The sequence below is a fragment of the Lissotriton vulgaris genome, chromosome 7 (assembly GCF_964263255.1).
Source record: "Lissotriton vulgaris chromosome 7, aLisVul1.2, whole genome shotgun sequence".
Taxonomy (NCBI): domain Eukaryota; kingdom Metazoa; phylum Chordata; class Amphibia; order Caudata; family Salamandridae; genus Lissotriton; species Lissotriton vulgaris.
In genome coordinates this window covers 156,344,059-156,361,790 of record NC_141695.1, presented here as the reverse complement: position 1 = coordinate 156,361,790, position 17,732 = coordinate 156,344,059, and the positions used below count along the sequence as shown (strand labels likewise).

The window sequence follows — 17,732 nt, the reverse complement described above, 5'->3', positions numbered from 1 at the left end:
CCTTTTAAGCCAATGCACAGTTGTCCATCACAGCCCCAGTTTTTGAAAACTAACTTCCTGTTGGCAATAACATTGGCACATGTTAAGAGTGCAGAAGGTAGTGACATCTTATTGTGTCCGACACACTGTCACTGTTCTGACCTTCTTGCTCCAATTTATCCCTCAAAAGAGGAGAGGAGACTCCATCACTTGGAACCCAGAAGAGCACTGAACTTTTACAACATTCTCAGCAAGTAACATTGGGTGAATGAGCATCTCTTTGTGGGGTTCTCTGAAGCAATGAAGGGCCAGGCAGTGAAGACGCAGACCAACTCACAATGGATAGTCCTCTTTATTAAGATCCACTATGCATTTTCTAAGAGCCGGTCTCCAGAGGTCTCAGGGCTCCTTCCACCAGAGCAAAGGCTGCTACCACTCCATTGAAATGCGTGGTGCCTGTCCAGAATATGTTTTCAGGCTGCTATTTACAAAGATGTTTACAAAGCACTGTTTCCTTGACTGTCAAGTCTGTCGGAAAGGGCATTGTACTCATTCAATCCTGCTGGATTTTGTGACCTGAGTCGTCCACAGACCCAACGCTTTGGGCTGGGGTGGATCCTCCGTTTGAGCAGAGGAGCATCGGCCCACTAACAAAAGCTCCAGGCCAGAGCTGAAAAATAAAATGGAACAAAGTTAATTTATTACCATTTTATTTTTCAGCAACTGACCCATCCCGAACTGAGCGTCAGGACGGGGTGGGGCCATTGCTGCTGAGTGTCAGCAGTGAGCTTTGTGCTTTCGAGTTTAAAATGCAGATGTCTCGTTGGTCAGTCATCTTGCGACGGTCAGCCAGGCATGCACATTTGAACCTCTCTGACCCAGCTGTCTTAAGACAGCTGTCTTAAGACAGCTGGGTTAGAGAAAGCAAAGGCCTCCAATGCTCTTGTAAGCGCTGATACAGGCCACTCCCACCCTCCTAGCACTGCTCTCATGCTGCATGAGAGCAGCTCCAGGATATGACTTGGGAGTCGGGAGCCTGCCTGCCTCTATGAGAGAAGGATCAAGGAGAACGTCGCGCTCGAGAATAGGTAAGTGCCTTTTGTTTTTTTTATGTGCCCAACCACCCTCAGGACATGCCAGCTGCCACTAGCCTTGGAAAGTACTGCTTTGGTATCCATTCAAAAGGTGAGGAATTTTTGGTTCGAAATATCCATCAGAGTAACGAGTTATTTACTTTTTGTAATGCTCTACCTAGTGAATACCGTATTTTAATGCATTTTCTCACCACGTTCCCATTCAGTGGAATGGTTTTCTTTTCCCCGTCTAAAGAGGTCCCAATGTAGGAATCTGCACATTGGCCCTTCCAATCTGTGTCTGAAGGTGTAAAGAAACTTCCAAAAAGAAACCTGGCATCAGCACACAATGGTGGTGCTTATATGTGACTCATTTTATCACTACCAGAGTGGAATGGTACTGGTGTGGAATTGCACAGTGCCATGTTCAAGCGCTTAGGAATACAGATTTTTGAGATTTTTTTCTATCCAGATTAGGCCCTGGTGATATTTGCATGGTGAGAAATCTGCAGTTAGGCTATTGACTGAGCAGATGTAAGGAAATGCCTTTTCTGGCATGATCACCCCCAAATTATGGACTGCTGCCGCTAGTTTTTCGACTCCAAGTGTGCAATGAAGCCTTTTAACCACACCTCAGTGCCAGTGTTCTAACCCCTTTCATTGTGTATGTTGAATTGGTGACCCCCAGTTGCCATAGGCTAACTTGCTTATAAGTCCCCAGTATATGGTACCAGGAGTACCCAGGGCATGCATGTTAGAGTGTCCACCCAGGGCTGCAGCACTGATTGTGCCACCGTGCAAAGTACCAAATGTCTCGCAGTCTGTTACTGCAGCCTAAAAGGGTAGATGTAAACTGCTAGGTCGACTTTATTATTAAAACCAATGACAAAGCCCCATCTTTCCTTACCAATATATATTGCTCTGCTATGGATGGCCAATCAAGCCCTAAGCAGGTAGCTGTATATTCTTAAGTAGGGCATGTACCTTTATATGCTCTAATGGGAAAACCTCAACATTTTAATTGATCTGTGGAAAGACCAGTAGCCCCATTGGCTAGTACAGAGTTGCAGGCTCATATCTTAGCCCTGCAAACTTCTGAATGGCACTACTAAAATGGGTACTTCAAAGTATCAAATTAATTGTGGCATTAAACCCAACTTGATGCACAAGTACTGTTAATACCACTCTTAAGAAAATGCAAGATTTAGAAAGTTGCCACTCGGTTGATCAGTTTATCCAGTGGCCATTCACAGTTTCTGGCCACCAGACAGCTTTCTGCCGTCCCGGTCAGAACTGTAAATGACTCCTAGTCTCAGGAACAGTAGAGGCCTGCAACAGAGGGAGGTAGTACCTCCCTTTGGCAAGGAGCCGCACAGAGTGTTGGCCCAAAAGGTGAACTACAAAGGAGAAACTGTCTTGTGGGGCCATGGAAACGCTCAGTCATCTTGAAAGGGGGAAGAATAGTACACCCTGAGATTGCTAGTTGTCACTCATAGCCGAACTTTGTCCTAGGGAAGGAGGATGATGGTAGCCCACTGGCTAGTGACAGCATCATTCCTCCAAGGCACCTTTCGGACTTGAATATGGCACCCTGAACCCCAGATCACACCTGGACCGAAGACTGCCCTACTGACCACTGGACCTAGCAAGACAGGTTGCACCAACCACTGGACGGCACCTGCTGCTCCTTGGGCTAGTGAAGATAGGAGTGTGCCTGTGGTGCCAGGCTCTTAAAAAAGTCACTCTAGAGCCGCAGGCAGAAAAGGTGAACTTCAACAGTCAGTGAGCTAGCCTCCTGTTCCAGCACCAGGGACATATAAGTTGAAGTAGACTGTTCTGGCTAGTCAGTAGCCATCTCCAAGGAATCATCGATGACCACCAAAGTTGAGTCAAATAGACCTCTACTCAAATCTCAGAAGTTGCATCTGTGCCTGTTGGATCTGGGAGAGTTGCCAGAGTGCGTGATAGTTGCCACAGACAGACACTAGCCCTAACCAAAGAAAACCGCCAGACCTGCAGAGACTGGAGATGGGCTGTAGAATCATAACTGGTCTACTACTGAATCAAAGAGGACTTCAAGGGACCCCCGGCTTCTGTGGCTTAAGTTGCCCACCATTTCTGTGGACCAAGGAATAGCCACAAGAAGACCCATATCAACCGCACAGCACCCAGAGCATCTTTCAGAATCTTGCATCACCAGAATCAGCACTATTCCATTGAAGTCTATGGTGTTCTTTGCTTAAAGTGAGGAACTGGACTCGAGACTGCTGTCATGACCAGGTAACTGTCCAAAACTTGCTGTTTGGCCGGACCTGACCTTCTCCCTGTCAGAATAAGTCAACCAAATGAAGCTGGAGTAGTCAAGCACAACTCTTCAAACGTTTTCAAACTGTGCGGTTACCAGTGCTTGTTTGCACTGGGGACTAAAAAGCTGAAATTTGCAATTTACTTAAAAATCTATATCGCCACAACATTCTGGTGTATTTTGCACATTTTGGTGTCTACAAATTTATAAAAATATGATGTAATTTTATACATTAGTGTCAAATTTTCTTCATGTTGAGTGACTTTCTTATTCTGTTTGATGCATCTAAATGCTTTTCTTTTATGTGTTTTTGCGTAGGGCAGCGCAGCAGGCCTTCCTGTTGCGCTGCTGTACGGCAAAAGCAAAGGGCAGGATTGCGTCTTATCTATGAGATACGGCATATTCCTGTCCTTTACCCCAGCGCTGGCGCACAATAGGCTGCCATGACCCAACGCAGGTACCCTTGCACCTTGGTGCAAGGGTGCCTGCATTGAGGTGATTGTTTTTGTGCAGGAAGGAAAACATTCCTGCACACAATCACAAGAGGCTGGACTGAAAGTTTTGCAAACAAGCCGGACTGGAGCGAAGCAGGTTTTATGAGTGTTTTACACAGTGAACTAATACACCATAATCGTCACAACAGATATATATTGTTTCCCAACTGACTGGTACCCATTTTATCAACCTCTAAAGGTCAAAAGTATGAGTGGACCCACTAGGATTTGAATACCTGACCATGGAGTCGAAGAAAGATACCTGTAGAGAATGCAGCTGGCAACTGTGCCTTTTTTCCTTTACAGGTAAGTAAAACTTGATGACAATCTGGTACTTTAGATATAAACACATAACCTATAACTTGTGGATCGATGTCAGGGTGCTAACAGCTGGTGCATCTCAGGGGGCTAGGAGTCGGTTCATCCCAGGGTACTAGTAGCCGGTCCATCTGAGGGTGCCTGTAGTCGGTACATCTCAGGGGGCTAGTAGTCAGTACATCCCAGGGTACTAGTAGTCGGTACATCTCAGGGTGCTAGTATCCCTCAGGAGAGAGAGGGGCTTGCCAGCTCAAACCCCTGGGTGCTTTACTGAAGCATGTCGAATATGTATGTTTCTGACCCAGATCATTATTGAAACTCCTGTCCTTTCTGCTTCATTCTTACAGGTCACCAGAACAACATCACCCTGCCCTACTTTATAAAGGAATGCGCCCAGTCGTTTTGCAGCCCGTACTATGGGTCTTCCAGCAAGTATACAAATCACACCAGACGCGGCTCTTGTTGCCACAGGAATCTCTGCAATGATTTGATACCAACTTCGGAGGCAAATGGTGGCCCGGTCGCTGCCACACATGCTGCCCCACTCGTAGCGGCTGCCCTGCTGGCCATTTCCGGTTTATTATAAACGCCAGCTGAAAGAATAAAGAACTGAACCGAGAAATCGAACCATCATTCTGTTCCCAAAGATGAGACGTTTTAACTTGAAGACGTATTTGTAAAGTTTATCTACCATTGTGATTACATTGGTTTGTACTGTAACCTTATATAATACAGAGGCACAGCTTTGGCACGGTATGGGTCTCCCTGTCAATAAACATTGAAATCGAGCAGACATCAAATGTCATATGGTTTTTTGAAGTGATAACGATGGCTTATCTGAAAATCACAGCATATGCACCTACAAAAAATGATTCAGATACCTAATGCTCAATTTCCCACAATCAGTCAGTTTTTGAGAGTTTGCAGAGAGAAGGTGGAGAGGACGAAGCCTCATAGGCATATAGGGCCATATTATCAAGAAAGGGCGTTACATTATCGCCGCTTTTATCGGCAGGAAACTGCCGCTAAAGCGGCGATAATGGGCTCGATAATATGCCCTTGAGAATTCCCATAGCAACCCAGGTTAACACCAGAACCTGAGCTTCTATGGGAATTCACAAGGGCATATTATCAAGCTCATTATCACCGCTTTAGCATCAGTTTCCTGCTGCTAAAAGCGGAGATAATGTATCGCCCTCTCTTGATAATATGGCCCATAGCTTTTTGAAGCCCCGGGGTGCACCCCAGCAGCAGACCATGTCTGTGATGGGCCTCCTCTAATAATTATCATGTTTTTTCTTCCCTTTTAGGAACCGACATCCCCTTGCATGAATGATATCTACTAATTGATTAAACTACAGTGAATATGTATGGCAAAATCAAGCCCAGATTCTTTTCACGTTGCTCTGTTCTTATAAATATATATTTCAAGCTTGCATTAATATGTTGGTGGTATTTAATCATTGTACTTGATCATTTCAAGAGTAATCACTGTTACATATTGTTGTCCTTTCAAAAGAACACTGGGGGATATTACCAAGGGCAAGTATCGCCGCTTTTTCGGCGAATTGTGCCGAGAAAGCGGCGATACAGCTAGAGCCCTATTAACAAGGGCATTTTAAAGCCTGGCCCAAGCCCACTTTGCATGTCGGCGATAAACATCGCTAATGACATGCAAAGTGGGCGTTCCCACGTCCAACCACATGAAAAATGTGGTTGGAGGTGTGAACACCCTATTACCAAGGAAGGCGATTGGAGGAAAAGACCTGCGATAAACTCATTTATCGCAGGTCTCCCAACGCCTGCTCTGACCAGGCGTTAGGCATTGATAACATGGGGGTCGGGATCATAAAGCTGAATCCACCCCCCCATATTATCAAGGCCCACATTAGCGCGTGAAAACAACGTTTGTTTTCATGCGCTAATGTGCCATATCGCTGACTATCGCCGGATTTCTATTCGCCTACCTGATGCGCATTGATAATTGCGCGCTAAAACTGCAATGAAATCCGGCGATACGGGAATGTGCGTTGTGCGTTTTCCAACGCACGCCTTGGTAATATGCCCCACTGTCTTGCAGACCGAAAAGAGCTAAAAGGGCTTCACACCATTTATTGTCCTGAAAGTTTTCAACACATTTTTGAATAAATGTATCAAAACTGCACATAAATTGCTAAATGTAAGAGAGGATCTTCACAACAGGTGACAGAAGGACAGGCCCAGTCGCACACTCGCCTATTCTGTAGCTTAGAAGTAGTCGGCCTTCACTGGCTGTCTCAGCTGATTATTACATTAGGGGATTTATAAAGCGCCTGGTGTACGCCTACAGGTGTGTCCCCGCGCTATAGAAGTGAAGTAAGCAGTCAACAGCCAGCACAACCGTCTACCGTCTGAATAAATGAGTCTTAAGTTTTGTTCTAAACAAGAGTTCTGAAAACTCCAAGCGTATATCTGAAGGAAGGTCATTCCATTGCTTCGGTACCAAATATCTGAACGACCTTCCTCCCATACGTGCTTTCCTAATTTTAGGAATTTTCAGAAGAGCTGTGCAGGAGGAGCGCAGAGTCCTTGTGGGCTCATACCTGGTCACAAGGCTCTGTAGCGGGGCAGGGGCTTTGCCACCCAGAATACGGTGACACGTGGCTAGGGCTTTAAATTCCACCCTGCTTCTAACAGGCAACCAGTGCAGAGCCTGGAGAGCTGCCTTAGAGGAAGATCTTCCAGGAAGCCTCAAAATAAGGCGAGCAGCAGCATTCTGCAGCACCTGTAGGCGATTGAGAGCCTTTCCCGTGGCCCCCAGATACAGCAAATTGCCGTAATCTAGGCGTGAGGTGACTAAAGCATGCACCAACGTCCGACAAGCAGAAGTGGGCAGGAAATCCAAGACCTTTCTCAGAGTTCTTAGGACTCCGAAGCAAGTCCCCACCACACGGCCAATCTGGGGGCCAAAGGCAAGGTTGGTGTCCAGCCACACCCCAAGATTCCTGGCTTCCTGGCAGGGGACAGGCGTCTCTCCTAGGCAGGACGGCCACCACGCCGACGTCCACACAGATGGACATCCCCCCACCACGAGCACCTCGTTTTGCTGCCATTAAGTTTCAGGCAGTTGGCGGACATCCAGGTTGCCAGTTCTTGCATGCAAACTCTGAAGTTGTCCGCCATCAGACCGGGTGTGCGCGATAGGGAGATGACCAGCTGCGTGTCGTCTGCGTAGGACACCAGACGAAGTCCATAGCTTTCCACTATGTCCGCCAGCGGGGAGACATACAGATTAAACAAGGTCGGGCTCAGGGATGAGCCTTGCGGCACGCCCTGTCCCAACTCAATCTCCCTAGAGTAACACTCTCCCTGGTGGACCTGGAAGCATCTGCCTGTCAGGAATGATCGGATCCACCCAAGCGCAGCCCCTGAAACTCCTCCATCATTCAGACACTGTAGCCAGATGGAATGAGCTACAGTGTCGAATGCTACGCTTAGGTCCAAGAGGATCAGAGCCATAGTCTGGCCCTCATCCACTCCCTGTCGTAAGGATTCTACAGCCATTAGTAATGCGGATTCAGTCGAATGCCGTGGACGGAATCCAAACTGCGAATCATGGAGCAGGGAGGCTTCCTCTACAAAGCCCATTAGTTGGAGGTAAACAATTTTTTCGGCCACCTTTGCCATATATGGCAAAAGGGAAATGGGGCGAAGATTGTCCAGCCTCTCATAACTAATATTAGGCTTCTTTTGAAGCGGGAGGACTACCGCTTGCTTCCAGGCCTCCGGGACAGAATGCGTCCCAAAAGAAATGTTCAAAAGGTGGCGGATGTAAGGCTCCAAAGTGAACAAACTGCCCACCAGGCACCTAGGAGTGGTAGGATCTTTTGGGGAGCCTGATTTTATCAATCCACAGATCTGAATGAGATTTTCAGTAGGCGGTGTAACAAATGCGGTTAGCATCTGGTGCCCCCCCTTACCCCACAGTCCTCTACAATCTCAGAGGCTGCGGTGGCTTGACTGGGGAAGGCTGAGTAGATAGTTGCGACTTTGTTAGCAAAGAACTCTGCTACTCGGTTGCAGCTATCCACCGTACAGAATTCCTCAGGGACTGCTGCAGGCTTTCCAACAGAGAGGGATTTATAAATTAAAAACAGTTCCTTCGAGGAATTTTCTGCCTCCTTGATCCTAGTGGAGAAGAACAGCTTTTTTGCCTTTCTGATCAGTCTGTGATAATTGCGCCTGCTTACAAGATAATTCACCCTAGTTAGAGCAGCATAGTCTAATCTCCACTGTCTTTCTGCGCGTTTACATGCGCTCTTGGCCATTCGCACCTCGTCTGTATACCAGGATGCCGATTTCAGGGCACGTCCCGCTGATCTAACCGGGGCGAGCGGGGCAACCTGGTCTAGAGCAGCCATGATGCGCTTGTTCAAGTTCTTATTGGCTGTCTCCACATCCTTACCCCCCGGGTCACCCCCCCTGATAAGTGCCTCATTGAATCTATCTTGGGAAAAGTTAGCCCATCTCCGCCTTGGGTGGTGTAGTGCTACCTGTTCCGGTATTCTAGTTCCCGAAATGTTGATCGAAAAGGGCACCAAGTAGTGGTCCGACCAGAGAATGGGTATTTGGGTAGCAACCTCCACTTGTTCCCAATTTGCAAAAATTGGGTCCAGCAAATGGCCCCGTTAGTGGGTGGGAATTTTGCCCATCAACTCGAGTTGAAGCGCACTCATTGCTTTGGACAGATCCCCAGCCAGCTTATCCACAGGGTCGTCAACAGCTGGCTCTGTTTATCATTTACTCACAGCTGCGTTGTGAGCTCAAAAAAGAACTCCTTACCCTGGAATCAAGTATGTAGGAGTGAATGTCTTTGAAACTCAGATTAGGCATTTATTTGCTTAAGTGCTACTAATGTGCTAGAACTACTATAGTGCTTTAAAGTAGGAAATGAGTGTCGGGGTGAAAAACCCCTAGAGTATTTTTACTGGTCACTTTACTCATAAGCTTCTAGGCTGCCTTAGTGTTTATCTTTATTGCAGTAACAACTCATACTGTGTACACTAGGTTAGAGTTTTTGTTTTGGAATACATATTTTGAAATGTTTATTCCATTTTCTAGTGATCCTTGAAAGCGTTACTCATTCATGAAAGAGGATCTGGTGTTCCAGCTGATTGTCTCTGTGATGTGTCCCCAATGTTGTCTTATGTAAATACTGCTCAGTATGTTGTGTATGGGATGTTGTCTAGCTGCTTTTCTAATTTGACTTGGCACATTAAAGCATCCTTGGTCCCAGGTAGTCAGAAACTGAACTGCTCTGGAAAATTCTAGAAAACTAATTTGCCCTGGACATTCTGAAGGAGCACCTACAGGATATATGTGCAGGATAGTAGATAGACGGACAAGAAGTGACATTTCTTGTTTCCCATCAAAGACTTTGTTCCCCATTGCCTATTTGTACAAGAAGTGACATCGCTGGATTTCCGGTCATCAAGCTGCACATGAAGTGTCATCACTGGCTTCCCATCAAAGCTGTCTTTTAGGATTTTTGCTATTATTTTCAAACTGGAGTCATTACAATACTGCCCACCTACATCCATTGGGCGGTGGTGGCTTAAGTGTTGAGATATTATGAACATTGAAAGTATAGGACATTATGGAACCAATTATAAAATGTAAACTAGAAGGAAAGATCGAGAGGAAACAGAGCAGGGTGGGGATGGTTAGGCGGTGTTACTCGTAGGCAATACAATCCGGGGGGAACAATCAGGTAGTGTGTTGCTCAGGTGCAGCTACTGGTATTAAACTCAAAACTCGTAAGGCAGGGTTGCTACATCTTGTCAGAAAGGGAAAGACGTTGCATTGCCACTGGTATTAGCTCTTCCATCCCTATTGTGTCCCTTAACTTGTGTGGCCAATCTAAATGCGTTTGGGTAGCCTCTGTGCCCCATATTCTGAGGAGGAGGTGTTTGGCTGCCCCTGGTGCGAGGGTGATAGCTGCACCCTGGGGAGACCGTAAAAGGTAGGAGAGAGGGTTTGGGTGGCCCAGTAGTACATAGCTTGGAAACCTTGGAATATCTGTCATATATATAGTATTTATTGCACCCAGGACACCATCTCAAAAAGATTGCAGCTTAGGGCATTGCCAAAGAAGGTGGGTAAGCGTGCCCTGCTGGCCACAGTGACTCCGGCAGAGGTCATCCTCCTCCAGCACCACCACAGACATTCTAGTGGGTGTGAGATACTAATAGCGTGCGATTTTTAAGAGCATCTCTTTAGTGGTAGTGTTTAGGGCAGATGTCCATGCAAGGTGCATTATGTCGTTCCACTCCCTATCAGTGAAGGATCTCTCACATTCCATTTCCCATCTAGGGCTTGTGGGGGATTTTAGTGGGGTCGTGGTGCATTCAGGAAGGTGTAGAGGTCACATAGTATTTTCTTATCTGTGTAGTACATGAGGAGCCATTTTTCAAAGGGCGTCAATACTCTGCCAGCGTGTGGCCTGATCCAAGGTTGTGACAGCCAATGGGCTACTGATTAGTACGGCCAGCGTGCAGCCTCAGGGAGGCTGTAAGAGGCCTATAGGGTGGAGAAGTCCATAAAGCTGTCTGAGTCGAATATGTTCTCAACACATTTGCATTTGGCGGATCACTGAAATAATATCGAATTCCAAAATATCGACCTGCAAGAATATCGTGTCAAAAATATCGACTGACAAAATATCGAGTTTCTATCTACAAACAGGTAAGTACAAAAATATCGAGTTTAAAATATCGTTTACAAAAATATAGTTGTAAAAAATATCGACTTTAATAAAAACACTATTAAATTAAATTAATATTAAAAACTAAGTACTAAAATATACTTAAGAATACTTAAAATAACTAATGATAATTAAATAATTAATGAAAGTACAAAAAAATATATATTTTATCATATTTCTTAAAACATATATATATAGTAAAAAATATAATTAAATAATAGCCAATATTATTAATATACAATAACAATAGAGTAAAAATTACTATTCCTACTCCAGTGGGTGCAACAGTAGGGAAAGCGTTGGATAGCGTAGGGGTTAAAATTACTATTCCAACTCCAGTGGGTGCAACAGTAGGGAAAGCGTTGGATAGCGTAGGGGTTAAAATTACTATTCCCATTCCAGTTGGTGCAACAGTAGGGAAAGAGTTGGCTAGCGTAGGGGTTAAAATTACTATTCCCACTCCAGTGGGTGCAACAGTAGGGAAAGCGTTGGATAGCGTAGGGGTTAAAATTACTATTCCAACTCCAGTGGGTGCAACAGTAGGGAAAGCGTTGGATAGCGTAGGGGTTAAAATTACTATTCCCACTCCAGTGGGTGCAACAGTAGGGAAAGTGTTGGATAGCGTAGGGGTTAAAATTACTATTCCCACTCCAGTGGGTGCAACAGTAGGGAAAGCGTTGGATAGCGTAGGGGTTAAAATTACTATTCCAACTCCAGTGGGTGCAACAGTAGGGAAAGCGTTGGATAGCGTAGGGGTTAAAATTACTATTCCCACTCCAGTGGGTGCAAAAGTAGGGAAAGTGTTGGATAGCGTAGGGGTTAAAATTACTATTCCCACTCCAGTGGGTGCAACAGTAGGGAAAGCGTTGGATAGCGTAGGGGTTAAAATTACTATTCCAACTCCAGTGGGTGCAACAGTAGGGAAAGCGTTGGATAGCGTAGGGGTTAAAATTACTATTCCCACTCCAGTGGGTGCAACAGTAGGGAAAGTGTTGGATAGCGTAGGGGTTAAAATTACTATTCCCACTCCAGTGGGTGCAACAGTAGGGAAAGCGTTGGATAGCGTAGGGGTAAAAATTACTATTCCCACTCCAGTGGGTGCAACAGTAGGGAAAGTGTTGGATAGCGTAGGGGTTAAAATTACTATTCCCACTCCAGTGGGTGCAACAGTAGGGAAAGCGTTGGATAGCATAGGGGTTAAAATTACTATTCCAACTCCATTGGATGCAACAGTAAGGAAAGCGTTGGAAAGCGTAGTTGTAATAATTAAATTAGTAAAAATCACATATTAACCAATTAATCAATTAATATAAATGTATTAACAATTACTATTAAATTATTTAACACATAAATTAATTATCAATTATTTACTAATTACTATCAATAAATATAATAACATATTTAATTATTATTAATTAAATTACTTCCCACCCTATTCCTCTATAATCCCACAACCCACTACTGCATTAAATTAGTAAAATTTACATATTTACCAATTAATCAATTAGTATTAATTATTTTGCAATTACTATTAAATTAATTAACACATATAAATTAATTAACAATTAATTTTAAATTAATATTAATTAATTAATTTACAGATTTAATTAATTATAATTAAATTACTTCCCACCCTATTCCCCTATAAACCCACAACCCGCTACAGAATTACATTACGCAATTATTATAAAAACAAAATCCATTTAATAAAATTATTTATAACATTAATACACACTTTTCACACATATTATTACATAAAATACACTATAAAATATGATATATTATTAAAAATTCGATATTTTTGCTATCTATATTTTATAGTCGATATTACTTTACTTACCTTAAAAACGATATTTTTGTAGTCGATATTCTGTTCAGTCGATATTTTGTCCAGTCTATATTATTTACTCGATATTATGTCCAAACGATATTTTGGACTCGATATTATGTCTGTGCACCGCAATTGGCTCCTCACAAAGTCATATATGCCACTCCTGTGGCAGCTGGGGGGAGATCTGGATTGCCTATCAGAGTAGTCCGGGGAGATGGTGGTGTGGAGAGCCCATGTCTCAACTGGACTCGGTCCCGGATCACAATAGTGGCTCAGATCACTGGTGAGATATAGAAGCAAGGCGGCCTGCGCCACAGCATTTTACAAAGGTGCATGCCTGCCATTGCCAGGTCCACAAAACCCCTATGTTTTTCCGTTAAGGCGCAGGACCATTCCACCATGTAGCATAATTACGCTGCTTAGTAGTAGCAGTGAAGATTCAGGATCCCTAGTCTGCCTGCCTTTAATGGCAAGTAGGCACGAGTTTTGACCATCCTAGCATGTTTTCCTGCCCAGATAAGTTCCCAGATGAGGGTCTGCAATTTATCCAAGATTGTTAGGGGGGGGGGAGGTTGGAGCGGGAGAGTCAATCAATCAATCATTTAATTTGCAAAGCGTGCTACTTAGCCATGAGGGTCTCAAGCCACTTGGGGGTGGGGAATGCTGCTACTGCTCGAAAAGCCAGGTCTTGAGGAGTCTTCTGAAGGTCAACAGGTCTTGAGTCTGTGGTAGGAGGGTGCGGCGGGTGGTCCAGGTCTTGGCCGCGATGTGGGAGAATGATCTGCCGCCAGAGGTCATTCTTCGGATGCGGTGGACTTTGGCGAGGTCGGTGGAGCGGAGCTGGCGGGTGGGAGAGTAGGTGCTTAGTCGTCCGCTGAGGTATGTTGGTCCTGTGTTGTGGAGTGCCCTGTGAGCACGGGTGAGGAGCTTGAAGTTATCCTCTTGTTGACGGGGAGCCAGTGCAGGTCTCTCAGGTGGGGAGAGATGTGGCAGCGGCAAGGGATGTCGAGGATCTGGCCTGCAGCGATGCAGCCATCTCAGCCATTCAGGGTGGAGCACTGGAGACAATTGTGCCCGTTTGTCAGACTCCAGTAGGGGCTCTGCTGTGTAGAGAGACTTGTAGAATGCTCAAAAGGCATCCAATATGTGTTGTAGGCTGGGGATGCCATCTGCTCTCTGTATTTCAGGGATTCTCCACTCGGTGACCTGAGCTCGGTGTGCAAGCAGAAGCGGTCGCTCTATTGGGCCAGGAGGGTGTTGACCCCCTGCCAATTGGGAGCCTACACATACTCATTTGCCAGTGTCCTTTACCTGTATTTTAATTATGTGATTTATTTTGCTTTTTACGGCCTATGCTGCTCTTTTATTTGAGATGCAGTCCAGTTGTTTTTGGTCACAGAGTGAGAGGGGGCTTAATTTAGAAAGCAGTGACTCTGGGGATGCAGACCCATGGAGTCACTCCTTCCCCTTCACCACCACCGCAAACATCACCACCACCACCGCGGACAAGAACACCACCACCACCACCAGCGTGGACAAGAACACCACCACCACCGCGGACAAGAACACCACCACCACCACCACCGCAGACAAGAACACCACCCTGGCCAAGAACACCACCTCCACCTCCACCAGTCCTGTCAACCACACATAGCCGCAGGGCAAATGTCCCCTCCCTGCAGGAGATGGAGACGGAGCAGAGGCCAACAGACACAAATGTACAGCTGCAACCACCCGAACAGCAGCACGTCTGCGAGCTAGACAGCAGCCGGGATCCCTGGGTAGGGCTGCAGCGACAACAGTTGATCTTGTAGATGTGCTTGCAGTCGTCGAGACCCGGATGCTGCTTGTTCACCGCCTGCAGGTGGAGACATTTGGGTGCAATGAACATGAGCATGACAAGAATGTCCAACAGATTTGCATCCATGACTGACGCTGTGCGAGAGCTGACCACAGCCATTGTAGAGGGCAACAATGACATTAAGGTATGCCTACAGGAACTGACTCGTGCTGTTGTCGCAGGCCAACGAAGTGAGCGCCGGAGACAAAAGCAGTACTCGCTCAGTACCAATGCCACAATTAAGGCTATCAAGAAGCTTGCGCTAGCCCCCGATCGGTGTCCCTGCAGGTAGACTTGGGCCATTATTGTGGGGGTGTGGCAAGGAGCCTTGATAGAGTGACCACTGCAGTGGAGCATCTACAGTCTGGAACTGCCAGTAATAGCAGTGTGGGAGGGGATGAGGTGAGTGAGGCAGCCTCAAGTGTGTGCAGCGTCATCATGCCTGAGACAAGCGGGAGGAGGCGCAGGGCGCGCTGCGCACCAGCCACTGAAAGTCATCAAGGAGATGTTGAGGAGTCACGGGACAGGAGGCTGGGTGTCCCTGGCAAACGTAAATAGCCATGATGCAATGGCTCCCTGGCCATGGTGAGGTAACCATGGGCCAACTGTAGTGCCACATGCAGCACCCGTGTTGTCAATGGACATTTTCCCTTTTGATTTAATTCGAGCTGCATCATGTTTCTGTTACATTAATCAGCACCAGTCAGGTGTTAATGGCCATTAAACCCTTGCAATGCATATCATCTTGTCATGACTCTTTCTTACCTGTCTCAGAAGTGATGCCGTGTGATGTATGTCCGCCTCCTTTGCCCTTCTGCTCTGTTGGGCACATGTGCCTGTCGGTGTTGGGGGGGGTTGCTGTGCATGTAGCTCGTCCTCTCCGTACACCTCTATGGGTATCCCCCTTCTTGTTGCGTTGTTATGCAGGATGGCACAGACAGCTATGATCTGGCAGCAGGTCACTGGGTCGTACTGCAGGCACCTCCTGTCTTGTGCAATATTCTGAAGCGACTCTTGAGGATGCCGAATGTGCGCTCTCCCGCATTCCTTGTGCTGATGTGTGCTCTGTTGTAGCGCTGCTCTTGTGGTGTTGCTGGGTTGAGGTAGGGAGTGAGTAGATACTCACGCAAGGCGTAAACGCTGTCACCTGCAGGATGGGGAGAGAATGGTCAGCAGCATGAATGCAATGGTACATGTGGGGATGGATTTAATGATGTTGCATCAATACGTGCCTAGTAGGTGTCCCACTCCAAATTCACCGTTGGTCAGGTGCCTGTGGATGCCACTGTGACAGAAGATGTATGCGTTGTGTGTGCTCCCTGGGAATTGGGCTACGAGGTCCGTTATGATGTGCTTGGCATTGCACACAACCTGCACATTAATGGAATGGTATGACTTCCGGTTGCGGAATATGTATTCGGTGGCTGAGGGAGGACAGATGAGGACATGGGTGCAGTCGACACACCCTATCACATGGGGGAATTGTGCCACGTGGTAGAACTCACGCTTAGTGGGGTTCAACTGCTGGGGTTTTGGGGGGGAAGGTGATGTGGCGACGTATCGATGCTAGCATGGCATCCAGGAACCTGTGGAAGAAGCGTGATAGTGCGCTTTGCGACACGCCTCCGGCTTCTGCAATGACCCCCTGGAAGCTTCCAGACGCCAGCAGGTGCAGGCTGCATAGGACCTGGACATGGGCTGGTATGGCGTGGGTCCTACGGGTCTGGTGCTGCAGTTGTGGTGCCAGATCTGCTATTAGACGCATGATCATGGCAGGGCTGAGTCTGTACTTATCGTACACCTGCTCCTCTGTTTGCCCCAGCAATGTGATGCGCACCTTGAAGACCCTTTCCTGGATCATCCTCCTTCGCTGGGCCTGGCCGTTGATTCTCCTCCTCCGAGCAAGCACATAGGGGACAGCTATTTTGGTTGACTAACAGTGTTTCCAGGGGCATTTTTGAAGGGTTACTGATTGTCAGCACCTGTTTTATTTTTTTATTTTTTCTTCATTCAAATAACTTTACCTCCAGTTTGAGATTCCCCTTATTTTGCTCATGCTAAATAGCGATTTTTGAGGTTTTCGGTATTTGCGATTTTTGATGCATTCCGTTGCGATTCTTTATTAGCGATTCGGTATTTCCGGGGCCTACTTTGGTTTTCGTTATTTCCGATTGGCTGGATAGCGATTCGGTAATTTACCGAGGGGATTATTTTAGCGATTCTTTAATATTTGCCGATTTGGGTAGATGCATTGCATTTGGGGGTTTTGCGGTCGGTATCGGCCTGTTTTACCGAATTGCTATTTTACCGGGAGGTATTTTGCTTGATGCATCTGCCTGTATATTCTTTATTGAGTTTTTCCTACTTGAGGCAGGTTGACCTGCTTTGTTTACTTTCAGCACGCTTTGATTTGTTGAAACCACTTAATTCCGTCTGAAGACATCCATCCAAGTGCTGCTTCTATGCCGTTACCTCAGCCTCCACACCCCTGCCGCACCATCTACCCCAGCGTTGTAATCTGCCCCAGCCCCTGGAACTGACCACTTGTTCCAGCACACATGCTAATTCCTCTGGATCTCTTCTCTGAAACCAGAATCTGCCATTTCACCCCGTGACAGGCCTTCTTGCCCCCTGGATCTGCCCTCTTACCCCCCAGATCTGCATCCTATGCCAGTATCACCCTGAGCGCTGCCAGGGAAGCCCTGCGTGTTGCCGGTGGTGTCAGTTCGGGCACCCTTCAAAGCTGGATTTTGATACGCGCAGCTGTCAGTGTCCTGCATGGGACCCCCGGCAGTCTGTCCCCCACCCTACATTAGCCCCTCGTGAGTCCAGCCTGCGCAGTCCCTGTGTGTACTGGAGGCACGTAGGTTGTATCCTGGGGTGTGGGACAGGGCTTGTGAATGTGAACAATATCTTACTGTTTCAGTGCGGCTTTTTATAGATTATCGGTATGCACCTGGCTGCTCAATCTGGACAGGGGAGGGGGGCTGCTGAAGTCTGCACCGGCTCTCTTTCAAGATCCTATTAAACAGTGGCTGGTGCAATTCTTCTTTTCAAATATTTTTGATCGATTTTGATCATATATAAACATGACCATACAAAAAAGAGCATCGGAAAAAAGGTACACATATGTTATAATTTGATAACTAG

General features: G+C 46.4%; 1 protein-coding gene across 1 annotated transcript in view; it reads left to right on the top strand.

Moving 5' to 3' along the window:
- Positions 1-4,967, top strand: part of LOC147701048 (ly6/PLAUR domain-containing protein 3-like) — a 475,830-nt gene extending 470,863 nt beyond the window's left edge. Inside the window, exon 6 of the mRNA XM_086929844.1 lies at positions 4,517-4,967. Coding sequence (XP_086785970.1) covers positions 4,517-4,755 — 239 coding nt within the window. The 3' untranslated portion in view covers positions 4,756-4,967. The remainder of the gene's footprint in view (positions 1-4,516) is intronic.
- The last annotated feature ends 12,765 nt before the right edge of the window (positions 4,968-17,732 follow it).